This window comes from Octopus sinensis, linkage group LG13 (genome assembly GCF_006345805.1).
Source record: "Octopus sinensis linkage group LG13, ASM634580v1, whole genome shotgun sequence".
Lineage (NCBI taxonomy): Eukaryota > Metazoa > Mollusca > Cephalopoda > Octopoda > Octopodidae > Octopus > Octopus sinensis.
Genome location: NC_043009.1, coordinates 44,219,599 through 44,235,530, shown reverse-complemented (window position 1 = coordinate 44,235,530; position 15,932 = coordinate 44,219,599). Strand labels below are relative to the sequence as shown.

At 36.2% G+C, this 15,932-nt stretch overlaps 1 protein-coding gene across 1 annotated transcript in view; it reads right to left on the bottom strand.

Moving 5' to 3' along the window:
* LOC115218251 (THO complex subunit 2) overlaps positions 1-15,932 on the bottom strand; it is a 192,947-nt gene that overhangs the window by 145,794 nt on the left and 31,221 nt on the right. The window contains exons 7-16 of the mRNA XM_029787996.2: positions 14,652-14,812; positions 13,146-13,238; positions 10,397-10,546; positions 10,111-10,283; positions 8,655-8,847; positions 8,211-8,371; positions 6,793-6,894; positions 4,180-4,264; positions 3,286-3,379; positions 617-697 (exon numbers count right to left, since the gene is read on the bottom strand). Coding sequence (XP_029643856.1) covers positions 617-697; positions 3,286-3,379; positions 4,180-4,264; positions 6,793-6,894; positions 8,211-8,371; positions 8,655-8,847; positions 10,111-10,283; positions 10,397-10,546; positions 13,146-13,238; positions 14,652-14,812 — 1,293 coding nt within the window. The remainder of the gene's footprint in view (positions 1-616; positions 698-3,285; positions 3,380-4,179; positions 4,265-6,792; positions 6,895-8,210; positions 8,372-8,654; positions 8,848-10,110; positions 10,284-10,396; positions 10,547-13,145; positions 13,239-14,651; positions 14,813-15,932) is intronic.

Sequence of the window (15,932 nt, the reverse complement as noted above, 5' to 3'; positions counted from 1 at the left end):
GTATAATTTATCAACATTTTCCCTTTAAAATCATTCTGATTAATATGACTTTTTTTTAAAATCAAAATTCACAAAAGAACAAAAACAAATTTTTCTGAAAGATACATTTTTTTTTTTCAAACTTCTTCAGAATTTTTTTATATTTTGAATTATCAAATCTCAATTATAATGTCAAAGAATTTAATAAAAATGTAAAGTTTATATCATATCCACTTTTAGATTGTGGGAGACTGAAGTTGTAATGTTCATGCCTTTCCCAGATAAATATGAATTCATCATCATCATCATCGTTTAGCGTCCGCTTTCCATGCTAGCATGGGTTGGACGGGTCAACTGGGGTCTGTGAAGCTGGAAGGCTTCGTCAGGCCCAGTCAGATCTGGCAGTGTTTCTACGGCTGGATGCCCTTCCTAACGCCAACCACTCCGCGAGTGTAGTGGTAAGTGAAATGTCTTTAACTGAGATTTGAACCAGAAATGGATTCAGGTCTGAGGACGTTAACTTCTTATTCAAATGGTAACTGTCACATGATGTAAATTATATAAATAATGAGATTTTAATATAATTTAATAATTACAATGAAAATGTAATAATTATGATAGAGAAAACAAGATTTACTTTGTAACCAAAGAGAAATATTTGTATCATCATGCTTGAGTCTTTCACGGTCTGGATTGGCCACAGCTTCAACAACAGAATCTTTTGAGAGTTAAGGTTAACAGTGAATAAAAGACAACTCTTTCTGAATGAAAATAATAAAAAAAAAAAAAAACAGCAAACTTCATTAGAATCATTCAGTGAAACGTAAAGGAGCATTAATATAATTAATATAGTCCAATCTACCATATTTTCTGGCATGGATGGAAGCACTCCGTCGGTTACGACGATGAGGGTTCCGGTTGATCCGAATCAACGGAACAGCCTGCTCGTGAAATTAATGTGTAAGTGGCTGAGCACTCCACAGACACGTGCACCCTTAACGTAGCTCTCGGGGATATTCAGCGTGACACAGAGAGTGACAAGGCCGGCCCCTTGAAATACAGGTACAACAGAAACAGGAAGTAAGAGTGAGAGAAAGTTGTGGTGAAAGAGTACAGCAGGGATCACCACCATCCCCTGCCGCAGCCTTGTGGAGCTTTTAGGTGTTTTCGCTCAATAAACACTCACAACGCCCGGTCTGGGAATCGAAACCGCGATCCTATGACCGCGAGTCCGCTGCCCTAACCACTGGGCCATTGCGCCTCCACGCATTTTCTGGCATACAAGTTAACTAAGTATGTAGTACGAATATTCAAGCATTGTCACTGTCTTTCCAAATCCTGCTGCATTTCACAGACTTCTTGGTCCACCAAAGTCGTTTTGATGTATATGTTCACCTACACTTTTTGGCTGTAAAGTTTTGTTTGAAATATTTGACTTGTATGCTGGAAAAATATGGTAATTATCAATTTCTTTCGATTTGACACAAGAAAGATTATTGCAAGAAATACAGCTGACTGAATCAAGTACAATATCTTAGAGAAATAAAAGATTAAGTAGACCACTATGGAATTACCGTAAAAACAAATGTAATTTAAGCACTATTTTCGCAAAAACAGAAATAAACTTTAGGGGGTGCATAAATTACATGAGTAAATCGTTTCCAGAATTTTTAAAGAAATTTTTTATTGTTGGAAAATGACGTACAAATGTAAACATTCGTACAGGAAGTGGACTCATTCAATGTCAGAATAGGTTTTTACAGAAAAAATATAATGAAATTGACTTTTACTTATGCTGGACGGTATAATGCCTACATCATCTGTATAAATTTACTAAAACCATTAAATCGTTAACTGCTTTTTGGAGTTTGACATTCATGCTGGTAATCACAGTTCGGGTCATGTTTTACATAGCTTGGCGTTTTTATCTATCGCAATGGAGCGAAGCAATTTCCTTAAATAGGTCAGTTTTTCTCCACTTAAGAAGTCTAGCTTACGTTTGCCTCCAGGAAGCTATTGCTCACTTTCTCTGCATTAGGACAATGAAATTCATTACTGCCGACATTGCTGCTATCGGCTCTTAGTGCATCTAATGCCGACGACAACATCATAATTCATCCTTGCTCATGTAAACTCACTAAGTGAATATGACTTAGCATTCTTACAGAAACCTTCATTTACCTTATACGATGTTTAATGTCATTTCACATTCATGTTGAATTATGCAGCAATCTTATGTTCTCTTCATAGAACACTTGTAATATATGTATTATCAGTTTTGTCCACATAGTAAATTTTTGCTATTCTTGTTTATGTCCCCTCACAGACGTGTATATTCTAACAAGTCGCTTCTTAAATTTCGTACCTCTCTTGTTCAATAAACACTTGCAAAGCTGTTAAACTTGCAAAGCTGTTTATTTTCTCCTTTCAATTTTTCATGTTTATTTTAGCGGGTTAACAAACTTTCAGTCTGGTCTCCCAGCTAAAACAGTAATGAGAAATTTTAAAGTTTGCTTGACATTTTATAAATGTGACTGAGATTAAAATTTCAATGCTCTGAATCAAAGGTTCTGACAAGAATAGGCAGAAAAATCAGAGCTTGAGACAAGAAGACACTTTCAACCAATCAGAATTCTGTTTCCATAATCAGTTTGATCGGTCACCTTCCTCTGTCAGTTGAGTAAAGTGTCATCCAAGCTGATGTTTATTGATAATTAAACTTATTTTGCAACACTTGTGCATATTTATCGGCTTTGTTTTTGCTGATAAGAATTAACAACTTTTTCCCACGATCATGATTTCAGAAGACATACAGTAGTATGCTAAAGATTGGACATAATCTCTTGTGAGCAAGAAATGTAAAATAAAGTTTATTATAAATGACACAAACACTTTGTAATTTAAAATCGCTTTCAATGTGATACCTGTTAAATTATTCTTATTTAATGAAAATTTAATTAAATCTAATCATAAATAAGAGAAATTATGCTAAATACAACTAAATTGAAAACCTTTTCCCTCTGGCCATATCAGCAATTCTGGAAACTTTGAGTGCAAATTTTACATGAGAAGAAGCTTTTTTTTAAACAATTTTTATCCTGAAAATCACCTATGTAAATTACACAGGTGCACAAATTACATGAGTTTTTATGGTAAGCGTTTGGTAGGAATAAAAGAGAAAGTGCCAACCTCTGCTGTTGAGTATGACATATTTTTCTGAATACATACACTTACAAAAATTGTATATAAATGAATATATTAACGAGGTTAAAAGTTATCTTCAAATATTGAAAAAGGCAAGGATACAAGCTAGGACATCATAAGACAATGATGTTAAGTATTTCAATGAATCCACAACTGGCACAATAAAGTTGTCATATTTCTGAATTTGTGAAAGAACCTGGATAAAAACAAACAATAAAGAATATGTAAAGAATGGAATGTATTTAAGAGTATATATATGGTTTTTATTTTTATCAACTTACTAATGGAAGAATCATTTCAAGATTAAAAGTTATTTACCACAAATATGAAGCTTTAGATATAAAAATAAAACTGTATAGTTTCCAGTGAGAAAACCTTGACATAAGAAACTGAAAACTGGTGCTTAATTTATCGACCCAGAAAGGATAAAAGGCAAAGTTGACCTTGGCAGAATTTGAACTCAGAACATAGTAGCAGATAAAATACCACAAAGCATTTTGCCCAGTGGGCTAATGATTCTGCCAGTTCGCCGCCTTCATAATAATAATAATAATAGTAATAGTAGTTGTAGTAGTAGCAATAATAATAATAATAATAATAATTAATAATAATAATGATGATTAATAATAATAATAATAATGATGATCAATAATAATAATAATAATAATGATGATCAATAATAATAATAATAATAATAATGATGATGATTAATAATAATAATAATCTTTTCTACTATAGACATAAAGCCTGAAATTTTGGGGGAGGAGGCTAGTCACTTACACTGACCCCAGTGTGTAACTAGTACTTATTTCAGCAACCCCTAAAGGATGAAAGGCAAAGTCAACCTTGGCAGAATTTGAACTCAGAACATAAATGCAGAATAAATGCAACTCAGCATTTTGCCTGGATTGCTAATGATTCTGCCAACTCACTGTCTTACAGCACTTTACTAATAACAGTAATAACAGCAACAAAAAAAGACACCAAAGTACTTACATATTCAAAGAGAACACCAGGGTTACTGTGGCTGAGTTTACCCAATTGTCTTCCGGATGGTTTCACATTTTCTTTTGAAAGTCGCCTATAAAGAAAGAAAGAAAAAAATAAGTGAAAAAGAAATTAAGCTCTTAACAACATCATCATCACTTAACCCTTTAGTATTTAAACCGGCCATATCCGGCCAAAATAGCTAATCTGTTTTATGTTCAAACAGACCAGATCCAGGCTCTCACACCTACCCTACAACGTTATTCTACATTAAGTAATTACACCATCAAGATCTTGAAGATATGAGTTAATGCATGATTAATTCAAATCAATGGGAATCAATAGGCATTATGTTTGATTGAATAATCTGAACACTAAAGGGTTAACATCCACTATTCCATGTTTGGATGGAACTTGTTGAGACAGGTTTTCTACAGCAAGATGCGTTCTTGTTACCAGCCCTCACTTGTTTCCAAGTAAGTTTCTCCCTATGGCCAGACATGTTTCCGCAGATGATCAGAAACGAAGCAACCCTTTGCATAACAGTGACATTCATTTACAATCATCACATTACATCATGGTAAGGAGACAACACAAACACCCGTTTATACAATGTAGAGGCACATGGCTTAGTGGTTAGGGTGTTGGACTCATGATCGTAAGATTGTGGTTTTGATTCCTGGACCAGGTGATGCATTGTGTTCCTGAGCAAAACTACTTTGTTTCATGTTGCTCCAATCTACTCAGCTGTCAAAAGTGAGTAATCCTGCAACAGACCCGTGTCCCATCCAGGTGGGGAGTATACACACCACAGAAACTGGGAAACCAGCCCTTTGGATCTATATGACTCAAGAAGGATGTTTATCCTTTACACATATCTTATCTTATATAATGGGTTACAAGATAAAATTTTTTAGAAGACTTTTATTAGGGCAAGAGAACATCAAGTACTTAATATCAGTAACAAATTGTTCCAGCTGCACTACTGTCACAGCAAATGTTGACAACAAGGATAAATAAAGGCAAAAACTCCAATCAAACTGTTGCATTGCAAAACAGCCCCAACCTCAACAAAACAGCATCATTATTTAATGTCTACTTTCCATGTTGGCATGGGTTGGATGGTTTGACATAAAGCTGTCCAGACACCAGTGTGAAATATGATTGTGATGCAACAATGCAACAACTACTGCTAGAAGGTAATATATATTACTAGTTGTATAGTCTTGCTACTTTAACCAACCTATATGAACGTGAACCAGTAAGGGAGCTTCCTTCAATTTGGAACCGATATCCAGACTGGTGAATTAGGTTATCGCATCACAATATCAGTAAATGATCGAACACCAAAGATTGTATCTGGAATGTTAAATTTGTGATTCACTTCCAGTTTCTCATCACTTACTACACAGCTACTGGCCTTCAAACTCACAGCTGTCCATGGTTGTCCACTAAGAGAACACATTTGTCTGAGCTAACAAGACATAACCTTGTGAGCATTTCTTATAGCCATTCAACACATTGACATAAGCAGTTCAAATTATTCTTCTCGTTAATCAGGTAGGTTTAGAAAGTTTTAGAGACATTTAAACCATGACTATGTCATTATCATCATTTAATGTTCATGTTCTATGCTAGCAGGAGGTAGATGGGTTGACAGGATCCAATGGGTTCAAAGACAGCATCATGTTCCACTGTTTACTTTGGCATGGTTCTATAGCTGGATACTCTTCCTTATGCCAACCACTTTACAACATTTATGGGGTACCTTTTTTTTGTGTCGTCAGCACTAATGAGGTAACTATGCAGTTTGCAACACTACGAACCCTGAGTAAGGTGATTTTTATACAGAGCAATGAGGGGTTAAGTATAGAGAAGGGGTCAGAGAAGAACAGGTTTCTTACTATAGAGGGGCTACACTGCTATTCACATTTGAAAGGGGGTGATCGGGATGGAGCAGAGAAGAGATAAAACAGTAGTGATGAGGTGTTTTTGCGGACACTTATGGAACAAGTGATCCGAAGTAAATTAGAGCAGAATTGAATGTGTTGGGGAGTAGAAGTTTCAAGAGTGTAAGGGAGAGTGAGAGATGGGAAGTGGGTGGTGGAGGGTGGTGAATGAAAAACAAATGTGAAGTGGATGATAAGTAGAAGTAGGTGACAACTGTCAAGATTGCATAAGATTGAGAGGCGTTGGATGTAGTGAATGGTGAATAGAGGTGATGAGTGACCAATGATGGGGTGAAGAGAAGTAGAACAATAATGATGATGCAGTAAACAGAAGAAGCATGAGAGAGAGAGAGTGGTTGGACTATGTATTTGTCATTAAACAAACTATATTTAACCTTTTAGCATTTGACCTGGCTATGTCCAACCTAAATATTCTACACATTCTATGTTCAAAATGGCCTGATCCAGCCTTTCACACCTACCCTGCAATGTCATTCTAAAAACAAATATTCACATAATTAAAATTTTGAAGCTGCTGGATAACATACAATTAATTCAAAACAGAGTAATTTGAAATGCCAGAGGGTCAAACTGGCCAAAAAAAAAAAAAAAAAAAGATCTGGTCATTTTCATGAAAACAAAAGAAATTATCTGATCAAAAAAATTTACTTACTTCATAATATACTTGGCTCTTTCTAAACAGTTAACTTTGGCATGTATCATTTTCGCATGTAAAGTATATGTTTCATTTTTCCAGTGTCCATACAGACGGTATCTGAACAAAGACATTCCAACAGACAATCATTAACGAAACATAATTTGGGTTTAATTATGAACCACTCAAATATAACATTATCAATATAATTAATGATAGGCAAATCCTGAAGAATTAACCAAATTTAAATTTTAAAGAACCATTTAGAAATTGATTAAAAATAACTGAATTCCACCCTGCCTAAAATTACAGCTCATTTGTTTTTACATCGATTTTTCCATGCTGGCATGGGTTGGACAGTTTGACATGGAGTTGTCTAGCAGGGAGCTGTCCAGATTCCAATTGTCTATTGTGGCTTCGTTTCTATAGCTGGATGCACTTCCTAACATCAACCACTTTACAGAGAGTACTGGGTGCTTTTTACGTTGTCACTAACACTAGTACTTTTCATGTGATACCAGCTGCAACACCATTGCTTTTATGTGGCACCTTGGTTTTAGGATATCAATTCTGTTGTGGTGAGCGGATCTTCTTGAGTACAGCAATGTGCCTCATCATCATCATCATTTAGCATCCGCTTTCCATGCTAGCATGGGTTGGACGGTTCAACTGGGGTCTGGGAAGCCAGAAGGCTGCACCAGGCCCAGTCTGATCTGGCAATGTTTCTATGGCTGGATGTCCTTCCTAACACCAACCACTCCGTGAGTGTAGTGGGTGCTTTTTACGTGCCACCGGCACAGGTGCCAGACGGAGCTGGCAAACGGCCACGGACGGATGGTGCTTTTTACGTGCTTAAATTCAATAAATTACAAATTAGTATTTTTAGAAGGGACAGGCAATGGGGAAGTAGCACAAGCATAGCTGTGTGGTTCAGAAGTTTGCTCTCCAACCACATGATTTCAGGCTCAATCCCACTGCATGGTACTTGGGGCAATTGTTTTCTGAGCTGACAAAACAAGTGAGTGTATTTGGTATACACATAGGTATATAAGTGTGCAAGTGTGTGTATGCTTGTGTCTACTTTTCTTGACAGTGTGTAATAATTGTAAAGGAGTGTCACTGTCATACAAGCAGTATAATTCATTTTCAATATTCTATGAAAACTTGTGTGGGTTGGTGACAGGAAGGGCATCTGGCCATAGAAAATCTGCCTCAATAAAACTAGGTGCAACCTATGCAAGCATGGAAAAGTGGATATCAAAATGATGATGATGGTTTTTAGAAGTAACTCTACTGCTTTACATCAATTTTGACTCTCAGAGCAAATGGCAATAATTTTCATTTATAAATTTTTGGCAGTATACTATTGAAGACCAGCACTTTAATACCTGATTTTAAAACAGGAAGAAAACAGTTTAATGAAATACAAAACTTACCTGAGTTCATAGGGGAATAGCTTAAGAAAACTCCAAAGCTCTTCTGAGAGGCAACAGTTACAAGGAAGTAATGTCAAACTAGGTAGTAGCACTTCATCCAATATGGTTAGAAACCCATAAAATGTGACATCATCTTCTGGCTTAATTTTCCGTTCTTGACGCTGAAACCAGAAGGTTGTCGTGTTAATTATGAGAGAGAGGGGGGGGGAAAGTGTGTGTGTGTGAAAAAATAAAGAAAAACAAAAACAAAATGAGGGACTGAAGGATGGGTGGGCGGACAGACAGATGGCTGATGTTAAGACATTGAGCTTTGTGAAGGAGATGACTAAGCTTAACTGTTTATGATAAATGGTAGTAGGGTAATGATGGTAATAATGTTATCAAATTAATTTCTATTTATTAATAACTGAAATAGAAATATAATAGAAGAGGAATAATACATACTTTAATCATAAAACTTTTCCCAATTCGAATAAATTTCACCAAAAGAATGACGTCATATGAAGCATGTGGACCAAGATAAGTCAACATTGGAAAAACATCTTCGTGTAGTTTTAGGAAAGAACCAGCTCTTTCCAAATTTTGGATTTTGTCTTTTGATTTCCTTTTCAAAACTGCAGCAGGAAAACCAGTGTTTCTAAGAAGAAAATATGACAAAAAAAAATTATTAATTACAAGATGAAATTTCAAATTTTAGAGATTTGCATAGTCATGAATTCATTTAAAAAAATTGTCCAACTACTTTGTTATGTGGGAAAGAAAGGAATGAGCAAATAAAGACAAGTTGAAGGAATTCTTTTAAGGACAAGACAACCCTCTAGTAAACAAATAGAGACAATGTACAGTAGAGAGAACTTGCTAATCTTGCTGGAGACAAGATAACATCTCTAGTGCTGGTGCCACAATAAAGTGACTGGTGATAGAAAAAACTATGCCCAAACTGGAAGAGAAATAACTTCAAATAAGGATTCAAACTGTGATGGCCTCCCCTATCACTTATTCATAGCCACCACTCTCACTTACTCATGATCACCCATTTTCATAGTATCCATTATTCACCACCACATTAGTTTTTATCTCTTCCACTAGCACAATGCTCAGGTTATTTTTATTCATCTCCTTGTCACCACTCATAATATAACTCTCCCGCTCTCTGCTTCTTTAATCATCCTCTTGGGCATGATGTTTCTATAGAATCTCCTTACAATTACGTAACTATAACTCCCTCACTTGTTCTTCCACTCTTTTGTCTGGGTTCTCTTCCCACCCAGTTGTGTGAGAAAGAAAAAACAAACTCAGGGAGAGAGAAAACTGAGAGAAGAGGGAGACATTATTTCGTTAAAATACACTAACTTTTTACACATTATTTTGAAAATACTAAAGAAATTATTAGAACTTTGTCATTATTAAGCTGGTATTTGGAACATAAATTAACATGAAATTTTGTTGGAAGATTCTTTTTTAATTTAGAACACTTTGAAACAGTTGATATCTGAAATGTTGGTATTATAGAATCAGGGGCAGTCTCATGCAAGTTGGTACTAAAATAGTTAAAGCACTCAGCAATTGAACTGTAGGTTTATGAGATGTTAATGATAAATTGAAAGGCAGCAAGCTGGCAGAATTGTTACTGCAATGGATAAAATACTTAGTGGCATTTCTTCCAGCTCTTTATGTTCTGAGTTCAAATGCCATCAAGATCAACTTTGCTTTTCATCCTTTCAGGGTTGATAAAAATAAGTACCAGTGGAGCATTGGAGTTTATATAATCAACTTATTCTGCCCCCCACCAAAAAAAAAAATGATGGTCATATGCCAAAATTTGAAACCAATGATAAATTGATAACTAAAAGATAAATTAATGCATAGTGATTGAAAGAATAAAATAGACATAACTTACTCCCTGTATATAGGTTCAATTAGCGAATGGATTAAAGCACACAAGGCTTGAGCTGTTGGTTTATGAGAAGTGGCAAAGTAATCAGGGAGTCTATCCATAATAGCTTTAGCATGTAGCCAATCTCCAACACTTAGCAAGGCTTTGCACAAGCCGAGTTTCTGATTGCTGTCTTGCTAAAAGAAATGAAACAAAACAAGAAATTAACATCAAATTAACAACAGAAACTATTGTTAAATAATAATAGAAAGGGATTTCTTTAAAATATACTTCCAAATTTTATACTTACGAGATTGATTTTAGCATCGTTATCATTTTCTTTGTCCTTCTCATTGGCTTTGTCTGACACACAAACTATGCTAAGCTTGCGAGCTAGTTGTTTAGCCTCCAGTAAGATACGTTGGTGATACTCAATGATGCTAGTATCAGCAGGACATAACTGCAAAAGATGCATTCAAATTAATCTGTTATTTGCCGAATTTAAACATTTCAATAAAACAGATAAAAAGTCATTTTCCTTCTTATTTTCTGTTTCTTTTCAAAAATTACCAATATCGTCATTTCATTTTGACATTTGCTTTCCCATGTTTGCATTGAGTTAGACCAAGTTAAAGCTGAGGCAGATTTTTCTGTGGCTGGATGCTCTTCCTGTCACCAACCCTTACATAGTTTTTAAGTAAGGTAATATTCTCCCAAGTCCAGACATGCTTTCATGGAGGATTGCAAGCACCATTCATTCAACAGTGGCATCTGTTACAAGTATCTGGTGAAATCAAAACTAGCGCTCTGTCGGTTATGATGACAAGGATTCCAATTAATCCAATCAACAGAACAACCTTCAAGTGGCTGAGCACTCCACAGACACATGTACCCTTAACATACTTCTCAGGGAGATTCAGCATGACACGGAGTGTGACATGGCTTGTACAACTCCTTTTTGCCAGCTGAGTGAACTACAGCAACATGAAATAAAGTGTCTTGCTCAAGGACACAACACATCACCAGGAATTGAACTCACCTTACAAATCTTGAGCCAAATACCCTAACCACTTAGCCACGCACCATCACAGTGAAATCAAGACAAGGATACCACAATACACAAATGTCTGTATGCATGTATGTATCTGCACCTTTGCATGGCTAAGATAGAATTCATTGAGTCGGATTTTCTATGGTTTGATGCTCTTCCTGTGGCCAGCCTTAACATGTTTCCAAACAAGGTAATATTTTCTCTAGGTTTTCATAGAAGGTTGTACACACAAATGACATTCATCTACAATTACTACATAATGTCAAAACACACACTCGATAAGATATATTTCAGTTTCTGTCTACCAAATTCACTCACAAGGCTTCAGTCAGTGTGGGGCTAAAGTAGAAAACATCTGCCCAAAGTACTGTGCAGTGCGACTGAAACTGAAGCCACATAGTTGCAAAGCAAACTTCTTGACCACACTGTTGTGCCTGTATCCTTTTAGTGAAATTTTCAACAACCAATAAGATGAATAAAATGATTTAAAAATTATGACAGAAGAAAGATGACTAATGTATAAAAAAAATATATAGAACCATGTGTGTATATACTCTTTTACTTGTTTCAGTCATTTGACTGCGGCCATGCTGGAGCACCACCTTTAATCGAGCAACTCGACCCCGGGACTTATTCTTTTTGTAAGCCCAGTACTTATTCTATCGGTCTCTTTTTGTCGAACCGCTAAGTGACGTAAACACACCAGCATCGGTTGTCACGCAATGCTAGGGGAACAAACACAGACACACAAACACACACACATACATATATATATATATATATATATATATATACATATATACGACAGGCTTCTTTCAGTTTCCGTCTACCAAATCCACTCACAAGGCATTGGTCGGCCCAGGGCTATAGCAGAAGACACTTGCCCAAGATGCCACGCAGTGGGACTGAACCCGGAACCATGTGGTTGGTTAGCAAGCTACTTACCACACAGCCACTCCTGCACTTTAATGTCACCTTTGCATATATATATATTGATGTCTTTCGAGATGGTCATTTTTGTCTTTTTTTGCCAAATAAACACATGCACTGTATATTCAATCTTCACTCGTTTATTACTGTTCTTATTCTAACTCGTGCCCATTGTCCATCTTTCATCACACATCTGTGACCTCCTCAGTGACATCTTCTGTCTGCGTGTATGCTCTTGCTCTGCTTATTCCATTCCATTCTCCTAAGATGTGTATCCTTATATGCGCATGCATCGGGGTTTGTGTGTGTGTGTGTGTCATTGCTCTTAGTAGTACTATGACCCTCCCCTCAGCCCCGTCCCCTACCCTATTGTCGATGCTGCTACCCTTGAACCCGACTTTACATACTGTTCTTGTAACTCACTGTGTTTGTGTGTGTGTTTGCCCACACTGATGCCATCATGGTAGATGTTGTTGTTGTTGCTATTGTTGTTAGCTGTGTTGTGGATATTGTTGCGGCTATCCGTGAAGTAACTGCATGCGTGTTTGAGAGTATCAATGGCCTTTATACAGTTATTTTTCCTTCACATAAGGAATCCGGCAATACAAATTCATAAATATGTGTGTATACATGTATGTATGTATGTGTGTGTGTGTGTGTATATATATACACACACACAGGTGCAGGTGTGGCAAGAAGTTTGCTTCCCAAACACATGGTCTTGGTTCAGTCCTACTGCATGGCACCTCGGACAAGTGTCTTTTACTATAGCATCGGGCTGACCAAAGCCTTGTGAGCGGATTTGGTAGATGGAAACTGAAAGATGCCAGTCGTATATGTGTGTGTGTGTTTGTCCCCCACCACAGACTGACAACTGATGTTGGTGTGTTTACATCCCCATAACTTAGCAGTTTGCCAATAGATACTCGATAGAATAAGTACTAGGCTCACAAAGAATTAAGTCCTGAGGTTGATTTCTTCAACTAGAGGCGTTGCTCCAGCATGGCTGCAGTCAAATGACTGAAACAAGAATAAAATTTTAAACTAAAAAAAGATAAAGGAATATATATGTACTTACATGTGGATATAAGTCATCCAGTTCTATCAGGTTATGTTTTAGTAAAAGTGCTGCAACTTTATACAAAGAATCTGGACTATCTTCAGCAGCAGACTGCAAAAATAAAGAGAGATATTTTAAAATCATAACCAATACATGTACTTCACACAACCACCCTTTTCAAATACTTATAAATACTGCTAGAAAAGCATCACGTCTCAAAAACAAAACTTATGTTAGACAATATAGTCTTTGATATACAAAGATATGAGATGGTCATGGGTGGAGCATGTTTGATCTGCCGAGGCTGACCTAGGGCTTAACAACAACAGCTAAAAAAAATATTGATGTGATGATAGCCTCTAAATATTTCCTTCATGTTACCAAGGATTATCATTTGAAGTTAGACAATCCTTGATTTATTCAGTTAATTAATCAAATTTGACTTCTATACTTAGATATAGAACCTTGAAGGGTTTTAATCAAACTGACTCCAGTACTTATGTTGTTTTAAGTCTGGTACTTATTCTATCAGACCCTTTCGCTGAACTACTAAGGACATAAACAAACCAACACCAGCTGTCAGTTAGTAGTAGGGAGATGACAGACACACAAACAGACATTCTTCTACAGTTTTCATCTATGAGGCATTGGTCAGCCTGAGATTGTCAAGGTGTTGTGTAGTGGGACTTAATCCAAAACCACCACATTGCAAAATGAGCTTCTTAATCATATATAAAAATATAGTTTCATAATTTTTCCATTTCTTGCTTTAAGAATCCAAGCCATTTGCAGAAACTAACACATGTTTCTCATCAATATCTAAGCATACAAAAGTGAGGGGTGGGAGCGAATTGACAGAATCACTAGACTAATGGACAAAATGTTTTGCAGTGTTTAGTTAGCTTCTGAGTTCAAATCCCACCAAAGGTGACTTTGTCTATTAGCCTTTCAGGAATCAATAAAGACTGTAGCAGTAATAAACTGTGGTCAATATTAGTGAATATAAGGCAGTGAGCTGGCAGAATCGTTAGCAAGTCATCCATCTTTATGTTCTAGGTTCAAATTCTGCTGGGGCTGACCTTTGCCTTTCATCCTTTTGTGATCAATAAAATAAGTATCATTTGAGCATTGGAGTCAATTTAATGAATTTAGCCCCCTCTTCTGAAATTGCTGGCCTTATGCCAAAATTTGAATCCAATATTAGAGAATATAAGGTGGTGAGATGGCAGAATCATTAGCACACTGGACAAAATGCTTAACAGCATTTTGTCTGTCCTTATGTTCCGAGTTTGAATTCTGCCAGGGTTGACTTCACCTTTTATCTTTTCAGGGTTTATAAAATAAGTACTATTTGAGTACTGGGGTCAATGTAATCACCTTACCCCTCTCACAAAATTGCTGGCCCTGTGCCAAAACTTGAAGCCAATATTAGTGAATACACAACCCCCTAAAATTTGAGCTACTGCACCTATGTTAGACATCAATATTTATGCACACAAGAGAAGGATTGTGAAGCTATATTACCTGATAAAAATGAAATTTGAACCCGAGTACATGACACAAAGTCTTCTGTTCACTCATGTACAGCGTAAACAAAGCAATGAAAAATTGCTCATTCTCAGGACGGCACTCAAACGATTCCAGCAGTATATCGAGCACTCTATTGGGGTCAAGATCAAAGCAACCTTCAAAAGAAAAATTTTAAATACAATAAATAAAATAAAACTGTTTTGACAGACAAATGTCCACATCTTACTGATCATCACTCAAAGCAAAGTAGAAGGAGATGAACTTGTTTTATGTTAGGTAAACTGGATCACAGTTATGTAACATGCTCAAGAGTAGAGATTCTCAACCAGGGTCCACACAACAAAATAGTAAATCAGGGATCCACAATGGTATTTTAAGGGCCCCTGAAAAAATTTTGCTTTTGGCATAGGTATTGGTATGTATAGCAAGAAACAGCTAGGATTCTTTCTCTAACATTTTACATAGTTCAACCTACACAAATTAATATGTGCAAACATTAATAACATTCTATAAAATTAGCTTTTAAACATCAAATGCCTATGGGGATCCACCAGAATAAAATAATAACCAAAGGGAGACCATAAATAAAAAATAGTTGAGAACCCCTGCTCAAGAGAATACCTCAGTATAGTAAGGCTTAAATTCATCAATATGTGACCAATTTAAACAATGTTATTATTCACTGAAAGATACCAAAAGCACCTGGAAATAAACAAGTAATCATTATTTTTTCCCCCTCTATTTTTGATTTAACATCATCACATTTTAATGTCTACTTTTCCATACATGCAGGGGTCAAGCAAAATTCAGAGGAAAATTTTCTATGGCCAGATGCCTTCTTGTTGCCAGAACACCACAAAAGCTGGACATGTCTTTTGACAGAAGATTGCAAATGAATGAGATTGCTTGTGTGACTGACATTCATTTACAACTAGCATGTGATGTCAAGATAAGGAAACACACACATGTTGTGTGTGTATATAAATATATATATATATACATATAAATATAAAAAAAAGGTATCCATGCTGGTGACATGCCAAAGACACCCAGAGCAATTTGTGAAGTGGTTGGCATTAGGAAGAGCATTCAACCATAGAAACCAAGCCAAAACAGATTACAGATCCAGCTTTTTGACATACTAATCCCAGTTAAACCATCTTACCTTTGCCAGCATAAAAAAAAGACACAAAAAACAAAAATATATACACACATGCATGCATGCACGCACGCGCACACAATATATATGCCACATGCCATGTGATCATATGACTG